The following is a 24,310-nucleotide window of genomic DNA, read 5'->3' as shown; positions in this document are numbered from 1 at the left end:
CTCGAAGTTTAAGGAACTGATGTGAACACCCATTTATTTACTCATCACCTGGATTATACAATTTACATTTTGCTGTGTTTGCTTTATCACCTATCTATCTACCTACCTGCCTATCTCCATGCCTCCACCCACTCATCAATCCATCTTTTTTATTTTGTTTTTTTTTTTTTAAATTATTCATTTATTTAGTTGTGCTGTGTCTTAGTTGCGGCTTGCCGGCTTCTTAGTTGCGGCACATGGGCTCCTTAGTTGTGGGATGCAACGACTTAGTTGAGGCTTGCATGTGGGATCTAGTTCCCTGACCAGAGATCGAACCAGGGCCCCCTGCATTGGGAGCGTGGAGTCTTAACCACTATGCCACCAGAGAAGTCCCCTTATTTTGTATTTTTTATGCATTTCAAAGTAAGTTACAGATCTTTCTGAAGCGTATAAAGCTTGTTTAACCTTAATATCTCAAGATATATCCATTGATAACTGAAAGAAAGCCAGGGAGAAAATAAAATTTGATGACTATTTACTTTGTGCACAGCATTTCAGAGGCAAATTTAAAGAGCAAATTGTTTTCAAGGAACAATACTAAATTGGTTTATTATAAGCTGTTAGAAGGTAAAGACTAGAATTTCTTTTAGGTGACATACTTTTGTTACAGAGTTTATTGTATCTGTAAGTAAGGTATGAGGAAAATCAAATCTTAGGGTAGGAATAACTTACCTTGTATAGAGGAGTGGTTTCTTAGCTGTATCTTTGAAATTCAATCGCTCATTCATTAACACTTTTCAAAGGCAGTTTGTTTGGCACTCTAATAATTGATGATGGGAATATCAACTGTCCTTATTTATCAAAAGTAGTGAGGGAGATAGACATGTGAGCAGATACTTTCCTTGCAGTGTAAGTGCTTGAATAGAAACATGTACAGGGTGATTGGAAAGCTTTGAGAGGACAGTTGCTAAAAGTGCATGTGTTGAAGAGAAGATCCTAGAGGAGGTAATATATGAATTTTTTGGAATAATTCTCGAGACAGAAGGAAGAGGACTGATGATTTTGGCAGAGGAAACTACTTAGATGTAGTGGAAGCATGACTTAGACGAACCACAAGACTGGAGGATAAGGTAGATGAGAGAGGATGCTTGAAACCACAGAAGAGGGGAGTTAGGATGTTTTTGCTGTGCTATCATGGAACCCTTAAAGGTTTTTAGGCAGGTCACATTGTTTGAAAATATAACTCTAGCAGTAGTAGTTGAGATGGACTAGATAGAACTTAGTTAATAGATTTGAAGTAATCATCCAGATGGGATGATAGTCGAAACTAAACCAGCAGCAGTAATATAGGGATAGATGGAAGAATTCAATATATTTGAGTGAATAATAAATGGAAATAACATGGGTAATGGGTTGGTTGTAGATGGAAAGGGAGACAAAGGATTCAGTGACTTGGAGCTTTCTAGAGTAGTTCAGTGTGTGTATATAACAGTGTATTACCATATATGGGTAAGGTGGGAGGAGCAGGTTAAGATAAAATTTTTTGATACATTTACTTTTAAGTTTTTGTAGACATCCAAGGATATAGGATCTAGCCCCTAGAGAAGCCTGAGACCTCATGGTGGGTGCTATTGAACGGTGGTATCAGATTTACTTAAGCGCAGTTTTCCAGACAGCTAAGGTTCTTTACACACAATGAATGTGAAGGCTTGGAGGCATTAAAAAAGAAAAGTAATGTTTTAAAGGTCAGAATGGGGAAGGAAGGAAAGTAGCTGGGTGGGAAGCAAAGAAGTTCATTTAATGAACTATGGTAAGCCTTTTATAAATACTGTTTTGGTTTATCCTTTAGCAGTTCTGTAAGAGGACCATTTGGAGACAGTCCTTGGTTTTTGTATATTGACTTTCGAACAGCTAGGACTTTTGTACATCATATATAGATACCTCAAAGTGCTTTGGCTGTGCTGAATTTAGCTTGTTGAAATGTAAGCATCATGCGGCAGGAACCATATTTGTCCAGCTCCTCATCCTCTCTCCTTGGCTTAGAACTATATGTGATGTATTGCTGGTGCTTAAGCACTTACTAGAGAATTAGTCAATGAGATGATTAAACCTTTCAAGTTGGTAATGATAGTACAACTTGACAGTGACAGTTTATTTTAGGCTCCTTCATACTTCTTGCATTTATAGTAGTGGATCTTTATACAATTATTTGAATATTTTATTGAATATCCTTATTTTTTTAAGCAGAATAACCTAGGTCTCATAAATTTAATACATTGGAGACAAAAGATGGAAATTGTTAGGCAGACCAGAAGCAGTGAGTTTTCACAAGTCCAGTTGAATGACTGGGAGGCAAGGAAGTGAAAACAAGGCATGTAAACTATTCTTCCCTTTCCAGCCAAATTTCTCGAAAGTTTGTTAGAGTGGGGTATTGAGTTAATCGCGGGTAGGTTTTTGAGATGGAAAATTAGTGAGACTTTTAAAAAATATTTTTTTTATCTTTTATTAAGCAAGTGACAGGCTTTTTAAATTAGTTTAAAACATTTTCTAAAATGTTTGAGTTAGTGTCAGTCTACCTAGTTAATATGTGTGTATATAATTTATGTGTACATATTGAATATATTCTGCTTTTGTTTAAGCATCTCAGGATAATTTTTTTGATTTTGCTTTTAGGAGTTACGGTACAGCACCTGTAAATCTTAACATCAAGACAGGAGGAAGAGTTTATGGAACTACAGGTAAAATTTGTATTTGCAGTTGCATCAATAGAAAATAGGGCATATATCTGAATAGGTCATGAATAGATTTTAATAGCTATTACAGCTCAATTAAAAAGAGCAGTTTTTGACCATATATCATAGAATGGGCACTTTTCTATAAATGGCTAGATAATGAATAGTTTAGGCTGTGTGGGTCACATAGGGTTCCTGTCATGTGGGGGGGGGTTTTGTTGTTGCCGTTGTTTTTTGGTTCTACAACCCTTTCTTACAGCTCACAGACTGTACAAAGACAATGATTTAAAACATGGAAATAAACTTCTTGGTACAGGAATCCCTTATTATAAAAAAGAAGTCTCTAATCTCTCTATTTTATCTTATAGCTACACCATAAACTTTGACCTCACTTTTTATTTGTGGTAACCATTACTACTCTGTTTGGAATCTTGGCCGTATTTAGTGCTAATAGTAGTAAAAAGGTGTCATTGTTTTCTGTTTGTCTCTGGTATCTCTCAGCTTCTTATTAATATAGTTCCTTCACCATTTTGTAATTTTCTAAAGTAGGAACGAAAGTCAAAGGAGTAGATCTTGATGCACCTGGAAGCATTAATGGAGTGCCCCTTTTGGAGGTAGATTTGGATTCTTTTGAAGATAAACCATGGCGTAAACCTGGTAAGATTATTGTGGATTATATCAGTTTCAAAAGATTTTTAGTCTAAACTATTATTAGAAAAGTTTTTTTTTAGCATCAGTTTAGAATATTATTTTTTAAATGTAATTTTCATTATCTTAAGCACATGAGTAATAATGAACCTGTATTATTAAATCTTACAGGTGGCCTAGCATTGTATAAAAGTAGACTTGCATATTGTTTTATTATAATGCCAGTTCTTTTTTTTTTTAACATCTTTATTGGAGTATAATTGCTTTGCGATGGTGTGTTTCTGCTTTATAACAAAGTGAATCAGTTATACATATACATATGTCCCCATATCTCTTCCCTCTTGCATCTCCCTCCCTCTCACCCTCCCTATCCCAACCCTCTAGGTGGTCACAAAGCATGAGCTGATCTCCCTGTGCTATGCGGCTGCTTCGCACTAGCTAGCTATGTTATGTTTGGTAGTGTATACATGTCCATGCCACTCTCTCACTTTGTCCCAGCTTACCCTATAATGCCATTTCTAAAGGGAGTAATTTTGATCAAAAATTTGTATAGTCCTGTTGCTTTATGGTAGTAATTGGGAGAATTGGTAAAATTAGATGAGACTAATAGAACTCTAAATTTGTTTTTACAGTTTATTATATTTTATGTGCTGCATAAAAATAGAATTGAAATATTCGTACACTAAAAGTGTGTTTTATCTTTAGGTGCTGATCTTTCTGATTATTTTAATTATGGGTTTAATGAAGATACCTGGAAAGCTTACTGTGAAAAACAAAAGAGGATACGAATGGGACTGGAAGTTATACCAGTTACCTCTACTACAAATAAAATTACGGTAATTAGTAAATATTCCAAAATACCCCAGCCTTTTCTACCATCCCAGTTTTGCTCCCTAAATACATCAGTTTTTCCCTATAAAGGTGGTTAAATGCTATATGATAGTTTAAAAATTCCATTTTACCTTGTTTGTTTTTTTTCCCTTCCTTCCCTTTCACAGTTTCATATTAATGATTATCTGATGTTTTTAGTTTCAATTCACAGACTAGCCACAGCTGGTTTGTCTTTATGTGGCCTATCAATTAAAAATTATGTGGTATCTTAATGGGGAATATGTTATTTAACTTAGGCCGAAGACTGTACTATGGAAGTTACACCAGGTGCAGAGATCCAAGATGGCAGATTCAATCTTTTTAAGGTGAATTTTAGTAAATTATCCTTGGTTGCTCTCATTTTTTGTTCTTGAGTCTGCTCCCATACCACTACTCGAGGGACAAGATTAAAGTGGAAATAGCTACCTTTTTTCCAAACCTTCAGCTTCCTGGTGACTTACAAATTTGCTGATTGTTGTTTTATCTCCACTTTTGCAAGCATGTGAATTATAGCCTATTATACTAACAAATGCAAAGTAAAACTATTCTTGCTATATGTTGTGATTTTATTTTGAGTCAAGTGTGTGTTTGCTTGTAGGATATAAAAGTTCATGCCAACAGGCTAAGCACTCATTGTAGGTCCCGCTATAATCTTTATCAGAATTGGAGACTTATTTGTCCTAATTTTCTGTTAAAAAATGGTAAGGTAGATGACATACTGTTTATTATCTGTATGAGACTGAAATCATTGGTGTAATGTCTTCTGCAGTTTAAGATGGCTCAGGAATCTTAGGTGTTCTTTGCCAGTCGCCAAGAAAGACTCAACAAAATTAGGATGAAGTCATTGATTTTTTAAAATTAATATTAAAAGGAGCAGGTTTAATGAGGGACTTGCACGTTGATACTACTTGGGTATCAAGTCTGACTTCTGGCTTCTCCATTCCATAGGATCAGTCCCAAGAATAATAATATATTTTCATACTTGTGTGATACACAGCAACCTACAAACTTTTTTCAAAATCTGATTGTAAACTCTTCTTCCTTTACCTTAATTCTTAATTCTTGATTCTTATATTGAGTGACACTGGGATGAAGACTGGGAGTGACTTTTAGATTGGGTTATATACCCAGGGAACTTTTGTGGGCAGGAACTTCTCTGTGTCCCGTTTGGGGCTACAGCCCAGTCCACCAAAATACTGCCTTATGCAATGCATGTGCTATATCCGCAGATGTAGCCGCTCTGCTGGACACAGTTCTGTATAGAGAATTTAATTTTAATTTACATCCTACTTTGGGTAAGTATTTGGTTCTTGTTCTGCTGTAAATATTTTGAAAGTGTGTGATGATGTCTATCTTATTTTAATTGGTCATCAAGTTCTTTTTGGTGATATCTACTTATTGAGACATTGAATATATTGTTTTTCATGATTGCAATGAATAGTTAGAAAAGTTATCTTGATGAGGAAATAGTTTGTTTGCAATGGTGCTTTTAATTTTCTTCTAACAGAAATGAGAACTGCCTTTTTAAACTGCCAGCTTCTCTATGCTTTGTCTTTTTGTCTTTTTCTAAAACTAAAGGATAAAAAGAAGCTCTTAGGGTCTGGTCTCTTATTGAAGGTAGCCACTGTGAATAAGTTATATACATACAGTCTACTGAAAAATTATTTTGAAGTTTCTTTTGATCATGTGAGAGGAGGTAATTGTTCAATTCTGATTTATTTAATTCTGAATGAATAAGGACTTGAATTTAACAGGTATACTCAAATTAGTTAAGAAATCAGCTTTATTGGATCAGAGAGTTATTTCTGGAGAAGAACAGAAGACTTGGCTTTGTAGAGTATGGTTTAATTTTAGAAAGCCTAGAAACCAGAAAGATGAATTGGAGGAATTACTCCCTGTTAGTGATCAGGAGAGTGACTTATAGTAACAGTATTCTGGCAGCAGTGTATGGTGTGGTTGGATGAAGTCCAAGCTCTTGTCCACTTATCTACCATTTGAACTATAATTATTAGGATTGGTGAGAAAGAGATAGAAGGAAAAAAGCTTGCCCAGCTTTCTTGATGTATCTGAGTACCTTCAGTCTGCCCAGCACTGTGCTAGATGCTACAGTAAAAGAGGGTCTTTGTATTCAAGGAGCTCATGATCTGAATGATGTGTACATGTGAACTAATAACCATGATGTATTGTGACAAGTGTTATGTTGTATTGATAAAATGCAGTAGGGAGTTCAGAGGAGAGATTGGGTTATCCTGCATTGCAGAGTCTAGAAGGATTCAAATGGGATGTGATAAGTGAAAAATGAGTGAGTTTTCATTAGTAGGAGACAGGGGAGTATAGAACATTGTAGGCAGAGAGAGCAATGTGAACAAAACCAGATAGCATTAAAGGAGAGTTGGGGTAGATGAGACATAGAGGAGAGAAGCCTGGAAATGGTAGAAATGATGAGAAAGATCTTAATCTAAAACTAGCTTGCAGACATATGTATGGGCAGTAGGAAGCCATTTGAAAGTTCTTGGGTAGGAGAATAGTATGAGCAAATCTGGTTTTTAGAAAAAGAACTGGTACCAGGGTAAGCTATAGAATGTAAGAGGGAAAAAGGGAGACAGAGACTAGATAGGGAGCTGTTGGAGTACTATAGGTATGAAATGAAAGACCCAGACTGATACTGGTGGATGGACAAAGGAACAAATTTAAGAATCAAAATTTTAAGTTATTTTCATATCTACTACAAAGATATTTTTTCATCCTTAGTCAAGTGAGAGGCAACTCATCAGCATCTTTAAAGTAATTTTTTTTTTTTCCTTAAGTAAATTTTCAAACATTCTAACAGGTAGAATAGTACAAGTGAACTGCCATGTGTTTATTATGGAAGTGTCTCAAGTGACTTATCAATATTTTAACATTCTTAAAGTCTTTTTATATACTTTAATATAAAAGATTTTTAATATATTTTTTAGCAAAATGAAAGATGAAATTTAATAAGTATAAAAATAAAATCACTCAATTGGGTACAAAAGCAGTTGTATAACTACATAATTTGGGGTGAGGGCAAGAGAGGAGTGACTAGTGAGAATGGGTGCACACCTGCATAGATGTTTTTTTTCCTCTGTGGAAGCATGTATGAGTTTTGTCACTAGTGTTGTGAATTTCATAAGCATGTGTCTTGGTCTGTTATCAGTCATTGTACCAAGCTTTCATTTGTACCTTTTTAATCTGGAAGTACATATCCTTCATTTCTGGGATATTTTCTTACTTTGTTATTATTATTATTATTATTATTATTTTTACTTTTTTTCCGCTTTCATCTGCCTTTTGGACCTCTTATTCAAAAATTAGACCTCCTTATGCTGGTTCCTTTAATTTTCTTAGTTTTTCTCTTTTCCTTTCTCTTTGTTTTCCATTATCTGGGAGATTTCTTCAGCCTCAGAATGCTTCTGTTCACTTTTTCATTTCTGCTATTGTATTTTTGAATATCCAAGAAGATTTTTCTTCAGTATTTAACTTTAGCCTATTCGTATTCATGCATGCAGTAATGCAGTATTTTTTCCTCCCTCTATGTTTCAGAAGATCTTCATGTTATATTGTTTCTGTTAGGTTTTCTTTTTGTGCATGGTCTGTTTTCTACAAGTTCATCTTTAAGTTTGTTGTTTTTGGCTTCTGACTTTGACTTTTCTCAAGTATTTGTTGATCCTTGCCCATTATTAACTGGGCCACTGAAAAGGTGATTGGAAGCTCTGTGCATGTGGGTAGAACTTGTTGACTGTAGGCTTTACTGTAGGGCTAAGTTTTTCTCACAGTCTCCGATGTCAGTATCTTTATCTTTGTTTTACTTTTTGTTTTTTCTTTTTGTGATAATCTGAGTTTTCAGAGAAGACATTCTAGTATCCTGCCTAGAGGGTTTATATTTATATTTGGCTGCTTGAAATGTTCTGGGAGCTAGAGTTGTCAATTCCTGAATCTTTGCGGGTCTTGCTGTGAAAATCAATATGTCTTTGCTTTCTCATTGCTGACTTAGGATTCAGATTCTTTGGTCTGCTCAGTTACTATTTTTTCGTCTGCTTTCAAAGTCCTAACTTTTGTTGCCTTCCCAGTCTTTTTGTTCTTGTGGGTTGAAACAAAATTGTAATAAATAATTTATGTGATTTACTATTTTTTCTTTTTTCATCTTAACATGTAAATGTTTTCCTAGGTTATTAAAGTTTTTTGATAAATAGCACTTTATAAATAGTTGCATAATCCATTATTTGGGTGTTTCACAGTAATTTCTTTTTAGATATTATTTTGTAGTATTAAACTTTTATAAATAATGCTGTGAAGGGCAGTTGAAGGAAATTTTACAAAATAATTAAGTTTCAGCAAATTTGAGTAAAAATATGATAATTTGTTTTTATAAAATAAGTCATAATGTCTTACAGTCATTTCTTAAAATATTAGATCATGTGGAAAAAATAATCTCATGTTGTGATTAAACAAGTTTTGAGTCTGTAATGCTGAGTGCAACATCTGAAGACAAAGTGATAATGATAATGCAGGTTGATTAGGAGGGTTGCTAAAATGGTGAAGATTTTCAGAATTGTTTACTATAATGAGTATATTATGAAGAAATTAACAAGAAAGGAAAACTAAGTTAGGAAACACAAGCAAGTTTTACATGTTTGAAAATGTATCTTGTCTTCCTGATACCTTTTCTCACTTTTTCCCCTATTGTAAATACCCTTTAATTTGTAATCTCTTGCCCCTCTTTCTACCTCTTTCCAACCCTTCTCCCTTCCTCCTTCCCAATTTTTATTATTTATTTGTTTACTTACGTGTTTGTTTATTTTTAAGATTTAACATTATTTTATCTTTATTACTTTCTTTGAATTGCCTTTCCAGAGATATTCATCTTTATGTAGTTTTTGACAGAATAACATTAATACCCCACGTTTATAAAGTGGTTTCCCATTATCTCACCTGGTCATCACAAGAGCTTGATGAGATAGACTGAGTAGTTGTTACTGGTATTTGATAATAGGGATAGAAGGATTAAAGACTTTCTCAAAGCCTCAAGAGCAGAGACTAGAATCCAGGCCTTCTGGTGCCCAGTAGAGCTCCCTTTCTGTGAGACCGGATTTGCTGCTCTGCTCCAGTACTAGGGTTCCAGTTGCTCTCCAGATCCCAACTTTTAATTGAGCATTGTCTATGCCAGGAAGTGTCTTAGGCTTGGGTGGAGAGGGGAGGTAAGCATTACAGACATAGACTTTGTGGTCTTAAGAGTTTATCTGACTTAATGGGAAAGATAGGTAGTAATTAGATTATCATGCCAAAAATTATATAAACTCCATGTTCTATGAAAGACTTTAAAGAAGTGACATTTAAAGCTGAATCCCAAAGCCAATCAAATAGCAAATATATTTGAGCACTCATTACATGCCAGGCAGTGTATTTAGGCACTTAGGATACAGATTTGAACTGGACGCCATCCATGTCTTCAGAGATCCTATGTTATAGTGGCAGCAGGCAGACAATAAACATAAAATAAGTAAGAGGACTTAAGATAATGTGAGAAATTTTATGAATAAAATGCAAAATGTTATGATAGAGATAATATGATAGAGATCGGGATTGGCCACTTCAAGGAGACATTTGAACAATACTTGAGCCATGATGATCTTTTAAAGCAGAATGAACATCTAGTGCAAAAGCCCTCATAAAGGAGGAACTTATCTGTTAAAAAGAACAAGAAGAAAGGCCATTGTGACTGGGCGTAGTTAAGATAAGTTGGGGAGGAATAGAGGAAAACAAAGTTGGAGAGGTAGGCAGGGCCCATACCATAAATCCTTGTAGGCCATGATAAGTTTAGGTTTTATTCTGTTTGCATCGGAAAGTTATTGGAGAACTTTTTTTTTTTTTTTGCTGTACGCGGGCCTCTCACTGTTGTGGCCTCTCCCGTTGTGGAGCACAGGCTCCGGACGCGCAGGCTCAGCGGCCATGGCTCACGGGCCCAGCCGCTCCGTGGCATGTGGGATCTTCCCGGACCAGGGCACGAACCCATGTGCCCTGCATTGGCAGGCGGACTCTCAACCACTGCGCCATCAGGGAAGCCCCTATTGGAGAATTTTGAGCAGGGGAGAGACATGAGCTGATTTATATTTTTAATAAGATTGCTTTGGCTGTGTACAGAGGATGGATTTTAGAGAGGTAAGGTCAAAGCAGAGACACAGTGTAATAGAACAAATGAGATGTGGTGGTGGGTTTGACCTGAGTTTTAGGAGTGGACAGAATGGTAAGTGGTTGAATTTGGTATATATTGTCAAGGTAAAGTTGACATTGGTTGTTCATATGTATTGGATCATTGCTAGTTTTGTTTTTGTTTTTATTTTCTTGAGCAACTTGGTGCCATTTACTCATAGGAAGAAGACTTGGGGAGGATCAGATTGGGGGATAGCGGGAAATCAGTAGCTTTATTTTGGCCATGTAAGTTTGAGATGCTTAGAAGACATGTGAGAAGCTGGGTGTAAATTATTGGAGCTCAGGGGAACAATTGAGACCATAGTGTCAACTCTGAGTATTCCTGACATCCCCAGGAAGAATAGTGCATTTCTTCTTCTGTGTTCTCATAGTATCTTTTATCCCAGGGATATTTTTTTCATAACAGTTGTTGTATTGCTTTGGTGGTTTGTGCCTGTCTTTTCCCACAGTCTGGAATTTTATTGTATTTCTCTGTGGTCTCAGTTTCTAGTACATAATAGGTAGTCAATAAATGTTTGATGAATAAATCATGTTTATTTCCCCTGTCACCACATTGGGTCATTTTACCTGTCAGATGTCTAACAAATCTGTTTCTTTCTTTCTCTCCTCAGTGTCTTAGTGCTGATCCTTATCATCCCTCATATAATTAGTATTAACATTAATACCTTATTTGAAAATGAGTTCCACATAATGTTTATTTGAGAGGTAGATGGTTTCTGGAATTGAATCAGTGGTTTGAATATATCAGAGTCAAGGTGTCTGAATTTTCTTGGCCTTTGCCTCATAGGGAAGGAGAGTGATGCTGAATTTAGACTGAACAGGGACAGTAGAATTTAAATAGGGCCTAAGATATAGTGATGTTATTTAAGTATAGGGCAACTTGAACTTTATTTAAATTTAATAAATTAATGACGATTTTTAAGATAGGAAGGTGAGTATAAAAGCAAAAGAGCATAAAGAAGATTTTCACCAGTCTAAAGGAATATGACTGGACCGTACTTCAGAGGATCTGACAGGAGCACAAAGGATGGGCAAATATGGGAGAAATTATGAAGTAAGTAGATAACTGGTGTGAAAGTGAATGTAAAGAGTGAGAAGAGGGATTAAGGAGACAGATGACTTACGTCAGGCTTCTGGGTATACTGAATTCTTCAAGGCCTTTCTTGAACTCTGAAACATGGAGTCTTAACTGAGTATCTTGGACTTATTTATAATGATCTGAGGGAATTTATGAAAGTCCTTAAGAGTTATAGTTTATTGGACTTTTAAGTGACATTAATTTGAACTTTTTACTAGTTGGGAACATTTTGGTCCCATAATCCATCTTTGGTGCCTTTCACCTAATGCTGTTCTAAAATAAGTTTAATTTTATTATATACTGGGCAACGAAGCACTCTTCATATTTAATTTCAAATGAAATGTTATGAATTTATTTTAACATCTTTACTGTATTAGGTTTGAGTGTTCCATTGAATTAAACAAGCTAATAACCCTTTTTTTTAAGGTACAGCAGGGAAGAACTGGAAATTCAGAGAAGGAAACAGCGCTTCCATCTACAAAAGCTGAGTTTACTTCTCCTCCTTCTTTGTTCAAGACTGGACTCCCACCAAGCAGGTTAGTGAGATATTGATGATTCAGTTTATTGAAGGCATCGGTATCTTCACCTTTAGTGCTATATGAAGTATAAAAACTCTGAATGATATACCAAAAAACTGGAACATTCTACTTGGTTTTAGTACAAAATGAATTCTTTGTGAAAAACTCTTCTGGGTGCTATTTCATCTAAAAAAAATCTAGGTAAGCAAGAAATGAACAGTGGAATACAGTTACATGTATATATAAAGAAACAACAGTCTCACATTCAGGACAGGTGACAGCAAAGGTTGCACTGTTTTCTGTGCTTATTATTCTTACATAAAGAATTATTGAACTTCCTAAATCTGGATATACTGGCCTAAAGATGTTTCACTGATTTTAGTAAAAGAGGTTGTAGAAATTTCAGCCTGAGAAATTTTTCAAATTAAAACCATTTTCTTTTCTTTCTTTGGTTTGTTGTGATAATACCTAACTTTGAGTTCTACAGGGTACCAACTGTAAGAGGCAAAGATGTTGGCAAATGTCCTTTTAACTTAAACATAACAAGTGATTAGCCCATTACCAGGAAAATGGTAAAGGATAAGCCAAGACTAGGGAAGTTTTATGTCAGCAGTTTAATCTTGGGTTAAAGATGACTTAAACCAGTTATTTCTCTGAGCCTGAAACAAGTCAGTAACTCAACTATTACGAGTTCTCAGCCAGATCATTTACCTTTTGTGTTACTTAAATTTATTTTATGTAGTTTCCTGATTTTGTCATTCTGATATTTCATACTATATGAATGCAGAAAGAAAACTTGTAATTTAGCCCTAAAATAAAGATTTTTGAAACTTTCAGCCAAAATTCAATATCATAAAGCCATCTCAGATTTTGACTGTCTCTTCTTAACAATTTCTAGTCATGCATATATACACTACCAAATGTAAAATAGGTAGCGAGTGGAAAGCAGCCGCATAGCACAGGGAGATCAGCTTGGTGCTTTGTGACCACCTAGAGGGATGGGATAGGGAGGGTGGAAGGGAGACGTAAGAGGGAGGGGATATGGGGATATATGTATACATATAGCTGATTCAGTTTGTTATACAGCAGAAACTATAATACAGCATTGTAAAGCAATTATACTCCAATAAAGATGTTTAAAAAAAACATAAGGGGAAAAATGACTAAAACAAAAAACAGAAAAACAATTACTAGTCATGGACTTTTCCAAATAAGGTTTTTTAAACCAAATGCAATCTCATAAAAGTGTTTGTCTAAGAAGTTATGATAGCTGAGGAATATTGATTCTTTTACTTGGTAGTATTCTCTTTTTTTTTTTTCATATTTTAAAAGAGGCCAACCTTCATTCATTGAGTTTATGGTGTTCTACATTCTAGAATGATATTAAGAGCTTGGACTCTAGAGCCAGGCTTCTGGCTCAAATTCTAGCTCTGTTACTTACTAGCTGTGAATTACACTAGCTGTGTATTACTAGCTGGTGTGTATTGGGCACATCGTCCAATCTTCTTGTTCTTTCATTTCTTAATCTATAAAATACGGTAATAATACTACATAATACCCTCACTGGATAGTTATGTATATTAAATGGATTAATTTATGTAAGGTGTTTAGCACAGTGGTACATACATAATAAATATTCTATGGATGTTTGTTATTATCATAATTAAACTAATTGAACTTTTAAAAATCAATAGCAGTTTTTCTGTGTTTTGCCCACTTCCACCCCCTCCCCTCTTTTTTAAAAATTTGGGCCAGATTATGTAGGACATTGTGCCATTATATAAGTGTTTTGACTTTCCCTGTAAGTGAAATGTATGGGGAGTCACCATCAGATTTTGAGCAGAGGAATGAAATAATCTGATTTAGGTTTTTAAAGTCTCAATTTAACTGCTTTATTAAGCTCAGACTACAGAGGAATTAAGGGCAGTAATGGGGAGGCCAGTTAGGAGGCTATAACAGTTATCTAGACAAGAAATAATGGTAACTTAGACCACGGTGGTAGTGGTGCAGATGGTGAGACGCAGTCAGATACTGGACACATTTCAAAAGACACAAAAGATCTTTTATATCTGAGGCAGAAAAGACTATAGGAGGAATGATTTTTGGAGGGAGGAGACCAAAAGTTCAGTTTCGAACCTGATAAAATTGAGATGCCTACTAGTTATACAAGTGGAATATTTGCATGGGAAGTGGATAAATAGATCTGGAGTAAGGGGAAAGGTATGGACTGGAGGTACAAATCTGGGAGTGATCAGTGTTTAAATAGTACTTAAATGAATCTGTGAAATTGAATTAGATTGTAAATGAGGTAAGTATTACTAGAGAAGTAGTAAGAAGACAGAGCCTTGAGGCACTTCCATGCAGGTCAGAAAAATAAGGATGGAACAGTAAGAGGAGACAAGTAGAGAAAAATAACTAATGAAATAGGAGGAAAACCCAGTGTATATCTTGAAAAGGGTGTGTTTCAAAATAGGAAGAAAAAGGGTGTGTTTCAAAATAGGAAGAGTGTTTTAACTATCAAATAATATTGATTGGCCAAGAAGAAGAGGACTGGGAATGACTTGGATTTTAAATGCAAAGGTTGTGGTGATTCTGACCAGGACGTTTTCAGTGGTATAAGGTGAAGATTTAAAAAAAGACTTTGTGGAATGGATTCAAGAGAGAATAGGAGGAAAGGAATTAGAATGAACAATTTTTTGAGTTTTTTTCTTTTTTTTTCTTTTCTCTCTTTTGAGGGGGCAGAGAAATGGGACAGTATCTGGAGGGAAATGTGGGGTCAGGAGGAGGGTTTTTTGCCAAAATGAAAGAAATTACAGCATGTTTTTATATTTATGAGAATGAGTTACTAGAGGGGAAAATTGATGATGCAAGAGTTGAGAAGGGACAGTTGTTAGAGCAGTGTCCTTAAGAAGGTCAGAGGGGGTGGGATGTAATATGCAAGTGGAGGATTTAGCCTTAAAGAGAAGCATGGACAATTCACTCATTGTAATAGGAGGAAGGGCAGGTGAAGGTAGGTGGGTGGTTAATGGTGATGGAAACAACTGAAAGTTCTCTTTCTGATTGCTTCAGTTTTTCCCAGCAGCATAGAATGCAGACTTATCTGGTGAAAGTGAGAATAGTGGAAGAGGGTGTTGAATGTTTGAGAGGAGAGGAGAAGGTCTGAAATAGTTATGTAGAGGTGTGTGAATAAACCTGGGAGAAAGGAGCAGGATTGCTAGGCAGTTACCTGGAGGGAAGTGTGGGGTGAAGAGATGGCTTTTCTTTTCCAGGTGGGAGAAATCACAGCATTTTTATATGCTGATGGGAATGAGCAGAGTGAAAAATTTATGACACGGGGAGAGACTGTACATTTGCAACTTTTCTTGAGGTTAGTGGCCAGAGGTTGAAAATGAAACAAGTCAGCTTGTTTGGGTGTGTTTGTCTTTCCCTTGTCAGGTATTCATGTGTTCATGAAGAGTAGCTAGAGTTGGATTTAGCAGGGGTTGAAGTTATACCAGGCAAATATGCCCAAGGGAGAGAGGGGCAAGGAAGGTGAGAGTGTACTTGAGAGAGTGATTATAATGATGGATCATGGATCTAAGGAGAGATGAAGGAGAGATGGATAAGGAGTGATGGGAGGACACCGGTGGATAAGGCACAGTAAGAAGGAAGTAAAAAAAAAAATGACAGAAATTAGCAGATTCATCACTTATGCTGAAAAGAATGGATAATTACCACCACAGTTCGTAGAAACAGACGCAGCGTGTTAATACTGTCACTTTGGGATGCAAAGAACAGCACTCACTGCTCATTAGGAAAGTTTGTTTTCTGGACTCATCTTCGCTTGATCAAAAGGATACTTCTCAGCCACTGTGAAGTATTTCCCTAAATAAATATCTGTGTTTTATTCTTTATATTTATAAAGTATTTCCATTTTATTCTTTGTATTTATGGAAATTAGGTGTTTTTAAAAGTAAAATTTTATTGACTTTAGGGAGAAGACAGTAATGTCATGGAAGTCATAATAGAGACTGTACAGCAAATATTTAGCAGTAATGAAGTGTACTACTGACCTAATCACTGTATTCCTATTGTTTAAAATCTTAGATTGCCATATTAACATATAAATGGCTACTGGTATGTTTGCAAAGAAAAAAAAATTTTAATGGTTCTTTGTACTTTATCAGTAGGAATGTTGGATTTCTAACTTTCTGTACTGCCCAGCAAATTGTTAATATTTGCTATATCAGAATTTTTTTTAATCTTTAAAAGTTTTCATGTAGATCAATAAGCAGAATATTACCATTACTACCAGAAGCCCCTGTTGTGCCCCCTTCATTTATTGTTTTCATTTTTTAATGTTTTATTTTGAAAAAAATTCCAACTTAGAAAGAGTTGCAAGAAAAGTATTAGTCTATACACTGTTCACTCAGATTCACCAGTTTTAACATTTTGCCATATTTGCTTTATAATTTCTCAAAAATATTTTTTTCCTGAACCATTTGAATGCTAATTGTAGACATTGTGCCCTTTTACCCCTGAATACTTAAGCATATATTTCCTAAGAACAAAGACATTGTGTTCCGTAATTATAGGAAACAGTTAATCAATGTCAGAACGTCTCATAATGAATCAGTACTTTAATATACAAGCCATAAATTTTGCTTATTATTTCAATAATATCTTTCATGGCAGTTCTTTTCTTTCCTCCTTGATTTAGGATTTAGTCCAGGATTATTCATTACAATTAACTCCTTTATCTCTTTATTCTTTTTTGATCTGGGACAGCTTCTTGAACATTCTTTGTATTTGTTGACATTGACTTGAAGAGTACAGTCTGGTTATTTTGTAAATCATCCTTCAGTCTGGGTTTGCTTGATGTTCCCACGTTATTAGATTCAGGCTTTGCTTTTGGGGCAGGAATACTACATAAGTAATGTGGTGTTCTCAGTGAATCAGCCTGTAGGTACATGATGTCAGTTTGTCCCGTTTTTAGTGGTGATAACTTTAATTACTTAGTTGTGGTGGTGTCCTTTGCGTTTCTGCAAAGTTACTGTATAAATAAGTAATCTGTGAGGAGACTGCATAAATATTCCGTTTGTCTTTGAACTTTCCATGAATTTTAATGTCCGTTTTTGATTTAGTCAATTATTACTGTAATGACTGAAAATAGTCATTGTCTAACTCTGTTATTCCTGTTACATTTATTAGTTGGCATTCTACTTTAAGAATGAGCTTTTCCACCTCCCTCACCTACTTATTTATTGTTAGACTCATTAATTTTTATTTTATGTGTGAGAGAGTTTGTGTGTGTGGCTTATAAATGGGGTATATAAACTATATATTTACACATACACACACACACGTATATGTATGCACACATATATATGTACTGTAATTCATATTGATGCTCAAATTGTTCCAGATTTGGTCCATGGGAGCCTCTTCAGACTGGCTCCTCTGACCTTTTGACATGTCCCCATCATCTTTTTTTGAGGATTTCTTTATTTTCTGATGTTTCAGTCTTATGTTGTACTTTCCCTGCCCCTTCCCTAGAAGCAGCCATTTCTTGAAGGAATCCTGATGCTTTTTAGTGGGAAATGGTAATTAGAAACCACGGTCCCGGCAGTAGTTACGCTTATTGCTGTTGGGGTGTCACTATTTCTAGGTCTTTTCAGCACTCAGAGCTAGGAAAAAGCAAGCAATTTTAATGTGAAATTGCCATATATATGTTATTTTTATAAAATTTTAATCATATAGTCATGTTTCTTCTACTTCTAGCTTGACACCACAGGTTCTACTCCTCTTTCCCTATTTTGTATTGCATCTTCCTTTTTCCCACAGTGAGAACCTAGTTCCAACAAGTTCAGTATATACACTCATTTGCTTAATACTGAAATACACACAAAATAGATTAGAACTGTGCACCTACCATGACAAAAAACAAACCTATTAAATAGAGTTCAAGGTTTCTTTCAAATTTTCTTTTTCTTAGATTGAGGGTATATAGTCAAAATATTGTGTTCAAAAATTTCCTTCAGAGTGGTTATATGTATTAGTCACTTAAAAGATAATTTGATCCATTGTTTCTGTTTCTTTTCAGTATTAGCATTTCTTTTCCTCCATGCTTATTGACTTACTTTCTACATATCTAGAACATTTAACATAGTTCCAAAGGCAAGACTATGCAAAAGTATACTCAGATTAGTCATTCTTTTTGCAATTTTTTTCACTCCTGTCAATAAACAATTTCATGTCATCTAGTTACTGGCTTGTTCTTCCTGTGTTGTTTTTTTTTTACATAAATAAGCAGCTACATAAACATGTTTTTCCTGTTACTTTGAAAGAGTGTCTTATGACTCCTTTAAAGGATTGGCAAGAGTGTATATAGGTGAACACCAGGGATAAAATTAACTTTTTTTAGAATTTTACTTTGAAAGACTTTAATTATTCTGAAATTGAATTTTAATGAAATATATATTTAATATAGGCTTTTATGAAACACAGAATGTTGTTGTTAACTGGTTACACTAACAATATTTATTTCTATTATTGAAGAATTAGGGAAAGAAATACCAACATTTCAAATAAGGTTTTATGAAACTGCAGAAATTAATGTTATTAATTTGTAAAAGCACTGAAATTGATTTCTTAATATATATAACCTGAAGTAAGCCTTTGGTTCTTTTCTCATTTCTGCATTTTGACATCATACTGTCTATGTTGAGAAGTGTTTCTAAAAATATTCTAGAATTAATAAAATGTTGATAACAAAGACATCTATATTTGAATATCACTAGCAGTCTTAGTTCCACAACAAGTACTTCATATAACTTGAAGAGAATGATACTATCAGAACATGCTAAAGGACTTTAGAAAAAGCATGTCAAGGAAAAAAGAAACAGAACAAGGGGGGTCAGAGACAACAGTATGTAAGAAAAAACATAGAAAATTTATCTCACCAGAAACAGCACCTCTTCTCAGTCTCAGACAAGTACTGCCTCCAAAAAAGCCAATTCAAGCGTTGGGAAGTGGCAGGATCAATATGGGAGGGCCGAATCACCTGATCTAAGGTAAGGCTATTTTTAAACATTGGATACTCCTGATGTTTAGGTCATCAGTGTTGTTTTATCTCATTAGAAAGATAATAAATTTTGACTAGGCTGTACCATTTTCCCCCCTGAATTACACTGTTTCAGTATAGAATTGAAGGTTTTTACACTTACCTTATGAATCAGCCCTTATCACCTCATGTCTCGCCCCTTGTCTCTCTAGCTTTTTATAACATAAATTGCCTGGAACCATGCTAATGGGTGCTCAATAAATGTTTTCCTTCCCTTTGCTGCAGGTTTAATTTTCCTTTCTCATATCATACCCTATTCAAAAACCCCTGGGTGCTTTTCAGTATCTGGAATAAAATTTAGCTCTCTGAGCCGGTCTTTAGGACCTATAAAATTGGACGCCATTGAATCTTTCCAATCTTTATTTTCCAACTACAGTGCATAAACCTGCCATTCTATTAAGTGGGTCTAGGAAGTACTATCTCCCTTATTGTTGCTATGCTTTTTATTCATAATCCACCCTCCATAGAATTTTGGTTTGTGTTCTAAATCTTAAATTTACAGAGCATACAAACCTTGGATGGATATTGTAAACTGAGCCTGTGAAAATGGGAATAATAATTTCTATCCTAAGTGATGTAATGAGAAGCAGGTGTGTTAGGGTATGAAAATGTATTGCCAACAATAAGCAGTTATACTTTGCTTGACTAGAAATAGAGACTAAGATACCTTCTTAATTTATCGTTTGAAGTTTTAAATAAGGTAATAGTATATGGGAGTGTATTTTGTTTGTTTTTGTTGGTAAAGAATTTAAAGCTTTCTTCCTGGGCAGCTTGATGCTGTATTAATGTGTGTTTTGTTTTTTATGTACTTATTGTATTTTATTTTTGGCTGCGCTGGGTCTTCGTTGCTATGTGGGCTTTCTCTAGTTGTGGTGAGCACGGGCTACTCTTCGTTGCAGTGCGCGGGCTTCTCATTGCGGTGGCTTCTCTTGTTGCGAAGCTCGGGCTCTAGGTGCGCTGGCTTCAGTAGTTGTGGCTCGCGGGCTCTAGAGTGCAGCCTCGGTAGTTGTGGTGCACAGGCTTAGTTGCTCCCCGGCATGTGGGATCTTCCCGAAACAGGGCTCGAACCCGTGTCCCCTGCATTGGCAGGCAGATGTTTAACCACTACGCCACCAGGGAAGTCCCATGCTGCTATTACTTTAACATCTGAAATTTCTTTTATATAAACCATTTGACTTATAATTTTTAGCTTAAAATAGTTATGCTTTTGATATAACAGCTTATTTCTTGAAATAAATTGGCCATTTTATAAGGAAAATATTAGTTTTTAAATCTGAAAGTGATACATTTCAGTACTTAGACTATATAACTTCCCCCTCGCTACCTGGCCCCCCGGTGCCCCCAAAAGATGGTTTGGTAACTCAGAAAACCCCCTATTCTGATTTTGTGATTAGTCTCAGGAAGTATAGGTAGTAGGAAATTTGACACTGTATTTTCAGTGTGTATTTTGTGCTTTTGAAAATTAAAAATTAAAAAGAAAAAACAACTGTAGATGAAAGCTACATACACTTTCTTATAGCATAAGATAAAAAATGAGATTCCAGCTCTTGTAATTAATGTAACTGAGAAATGGGGAGTTTTTTTAAAGCATTCCTTAAGTCTCTTTGTAAAGAACGATTAAATGATGGTTGAGATCCTTTTCATAAATTACTGTATTTGGAGACCCAGACTTTTCTCACCCTGTTACTCTTAATTTATATATTATAGTGTTTTTTAAATCTTTAAGCTAACTATAGTATATAACAATAACATTTTATTGGTGCAAGTTTGTTTTGTAACTCTTGTAAAGCGAATTAGTGAGAAGAATGAAGTAGTTTAAATGAACACAGAAAATTGGAATAGGCAGTATGGATGATTGCTATAACCTTACGCCAGTGTCCAATTTATTTCTGTATTTTGTTTTCATTTTACAATCTTAAACTATGCTCCTTTTAGATAATTAGTTGCAAATTCTAGGTTGTTTTATTAAGCTTGTTTTCCAATATCAGAATACTTTTAACCTAACCCAGACTCTTGAAGGAGGAATAGTAAAAATTGCTTTACAATGTATAATCACTAAAATATGTAAACCTGCTCGCATGTTTTATAATAGACAAACAAAACTTAAAAGTGGATGTTAAATGAACATTAAATCTAAGGTTGACTCCCTCATTTGTTCTTGCTGCTTACTATTATGTCTTGATGAAATCATTTACTGAAAAAAGTACCTGTACTTCATAGCATTTGAGCACTCTGCATGCATGTTGCTATATTGTGTAGCTTGTAAGATTTTATGTGATTGGACATGTGAAGGCCTTTTTTTTTTAATTACCTGTAGAAACATATCTTTTCCTATCAGTGATACGTTTAAAAAATGCAACTAAGCATAAATATGGCTGGTAAAGCTTTATTCCAAGCTCTGCACAAAAGTAAGTAAACTTGGCTGCCCTAATAAACACAATTTATGTCCTCCGGTGAGTCACATTTTAACATATTTCACCTTTAAGTATTCAAGGTTTTTTGTTTTTAATATAGCTTAACAAGTAATGTGGCATTTTAAAAATTCAGGACCCAGAAAATTAGCATGGAAAACATTCTGTGGGTAGGAGGGGGTTTGGAGTTGGTCATACCCAAGCCTGAATATTGACATTGGCGTGGTACTTCACAAAGGAGCCTCTTTCCACATCTGTGAAAATGAAACTGATTGGACTTACACCTTACTTTCAGTGTACTTACGGATGAAATAATTTTTAAGCCTGTGAAACGCTATTGCAGGGCACCCACTAAAGTGTTAGTTCCCCTTGGATCTCTGCTCCCATCATAGGCTTTACCAGTCTCTTTGAATATGGTGTGATAGGAAATTACATGTCCTGAAGACAGTTTTTTAATTCTGTGATTTTTTTGGGGGGGACGTGTATCACTTCTCTAGACAGAATTCTTTTTTATTAAGTCTCCACTTGAAAAATAGAATATAAGTATAGAAGCAGTACTGTCAGTCCACAGAACTCAAAAGATCAATATGAAAATATGTATGTAATGAAATCTTTACCATAATTGTTAAACCTTTTTAGATATGACTTTAAATTTATTGAGTAATAAAAACATTAATTTTTATTAACTACTTTAAGTTCTTACTAGAAGAGGACAAAATATGTGTCTCTTCTTTGGGCATACCATTAGTTGTAGTCCTCGACTTTAGCTCTGTATTGGAGTTACATGGCGAGCTACAAAAAATATTGATGCTTAGGCCTGAGAGACTCAGATTTAACTATTTGGTGTGCACTCTGGGCGTTGGGGGTCTTAAACGCTCTCTAGATGATTCAGATGTGCAGGCAAAGTTGAGAACCCCTAATCCATTAGTGGGGTGTGAAGTAAATTTGCTGGTCTCAGCCACCAAATATTTCTTGGTTTTATTTTGGTTTTTTTCCTGTGTTATTTGTAAATATTAATAAAATCATATTTGATGTTAATGTTCTTTTTCCTTTATAGTAAGTGTAAGTAAGTACTGTTTTATAAAACATTTGGTTTTTTTTATATAATGTATATACTGGATTGCTGTGCAAAATGTATTTCCTAAATAACTGTTTTGTGGTTTAAAAAGTTTAAAAACTACTGTACTCTATCGTACTTTCACTTAAGATGGACTCAGGAGAAACTTTTTTCTTTTTACTTTCATCTTTAAAATGGGAATAATAATAGTTGCTACCTCTTAGGATTATTATGAGGAGTAAATCTATATAAAGTGCTTAGAACAGTGCTTTCCTAGCACCATAGTAGGTGTTCAATAAATACTAGCAATTGTTATTACCAAGAAAAGTAATCTTCAGAGCTAGTGCTTTGTTTTTCTCTTAATGCACATTAAAGACTTTTGTTATGAAGACTGTCCTTTATTTTGGCTGGTAAAAAATAAGCTCAGAGATAAATTTGTGGCCAAAGATTAATAACTAACCTTTTATCTGTTTTCCCTTGTTTCTGATTTTGTTACTCTTAGGATTTCTATTGTATCTATGTAAGCAGCTCTCATACCCTTTCTGGAACATTAGAATCCTCAAAATATGTCATTTTAATTTAATTCCACTAAAATTTCAGAGATGTTTTCATATTCATCTCTGCTAGGAGGACAGGTCGAGGTTCTTGTGAATATTCACTGCCTGTATTAAACTGTAGATTAATGAAACTGTAGCTGTCCACTGTGGTTAGTTGCTCTCTCTTTCAGCTTTTTACTCTATGATTGAGTCCAATATAGAGAAGAGAATCTTGATAACTGCGTTAGCTGTCTGCCTTATTGAACAGTTTGTAAACCCAGATAAACCTGTGCTATGTAGAAATCCAAGTTACAGTAGATCCTCATGGTGAAGCTCTACTAAATTTTTTTATTCATTGAAATAGAAAGTGGTACATCAGAAACTTTAATAATAATATGGTTCAATATTGTTTTCCATAATGTGACATCAGAATTGATGTTTAATTATTCACCTGTGTTAAATATTAAGTGATTTTTGTTACTTTGGTACATATGTGTCTGTTGTAAAATATTTCTAACAAAATTTCTGATTAAGGTAAATCAATTTGTGTGGTAAAAATGCTTGGGCAAGGAGCTGTTACTATTATGGACATGTAAGGAATTGCAATTTTCTAGACTCCCTCTAGTGATATACATTTATTAAGGCTAATTTCTCATTTGTATGTTTTTATTTTATTTTATTTATTTACTTTTTAAAATATTTATTTATTTATGGCTGTGTTGGGTCTTCATTGCTGTGTGCAGGCTTTCTCCAGTTGGCGGTGAGCGGGGGGCCACTCCTTGCTGCGGTGCATGGGCCTCTCATTGTCGTGGCCTCTCGTTGCGAAGCATGGGCTCCAGGCGTGCAGGCCTCAGCAGTTGTGGCACGTGGGCTCAGCAGTTGTGGCTTGTGGGCGCCAGACCTCAGGCTCAGCAGTTGTGGCACACGGGCCCAGTTGCTCCGTGGCATGTGGGATCCTCCTGGGCCAGGGCTCGAACCCGTGCCCCCTGCATTGGCAGGCAGATTCTTAACCACTTCACCACCAGGGAAGTCCTGTATGTTTTAGAAACATAATATTTGCCATTTTGACTCTTTAGTGATAGAGCAATCCATTTAAAACTGAAAAAGGTAATCAGACATCCCTGAACATATTGAAGATAAACTTTAAT

At 35.1% G+C, this 24,310-nt stretch overlaps 1 protein-coding gene across 15 annotated transcripts in view; it reads left to right on the top strand.

Annotated features, from left to right (window-relative positions):
* FIP1L1 (factor interacting with PAPOLA and CPSF1) overlaps positions 1-24,310 on the top strand; it is a 63,888-nt gene that overhangs the window by 8,708 nt on the left and 30,870 nt on the right. For 3 of the 15 annotated variants that reach the window (XM_029235269.1, XM_029235265.1, XM_029235267.1), the window contains 6 exons: positions 2,653-2,717; positions 3,261-3,368; positions 4,065-4,195; positions 4,487-4,555; positions 11,965-12,074; positions 19,001-19,108. In XM_029235269.1, the coding sequence (XP_029091102.1) occupies positions 2,653-2,717; positions 3,261-3,368; positions 4,065-4,195; positions 4,487-4,555; positions 11,965-12,074; positions 19,001-19,108 (591 nt within the window). Of the gene's footprint in view, positions 1-2,652; positions 2,718-3,257; positions 3,369-4,064; positions 4,196-4,486; positions 4,556-11,964; positions 12,075-19,000; positions 19,109-24,310 lie in introns of all 15 variants that reach the window. The other 12 variants (XM_029235268.1, XM_029235266.1, XM_029235264.1 and 9 more) reach the window with 6 other exon arrangements.

This window comes from Monodon monoceros, unplaced genomic scaffold (genome assembly GCF_005190385.1).
Source record: "Monodon monoceros isolate NGI ecotype Baffin Bay Population unplaced genomic scaffold, NGI_Narwhal_1 Super_Scaffold_20, whole genome shotgun sequence".
Taxonomy (NCBI): domain Eukaryota; kingdom Metazoa; phylum Chordata; class Mammalia; order Artiodactyla; family Monodontidae; genus Monodon; species Monodon monoceros.
The sequence above is the reverse complement of the archived record's forward strand: the minus strand, read 5'-3'. Positions and strand labels throughout refer to the sequence as shown.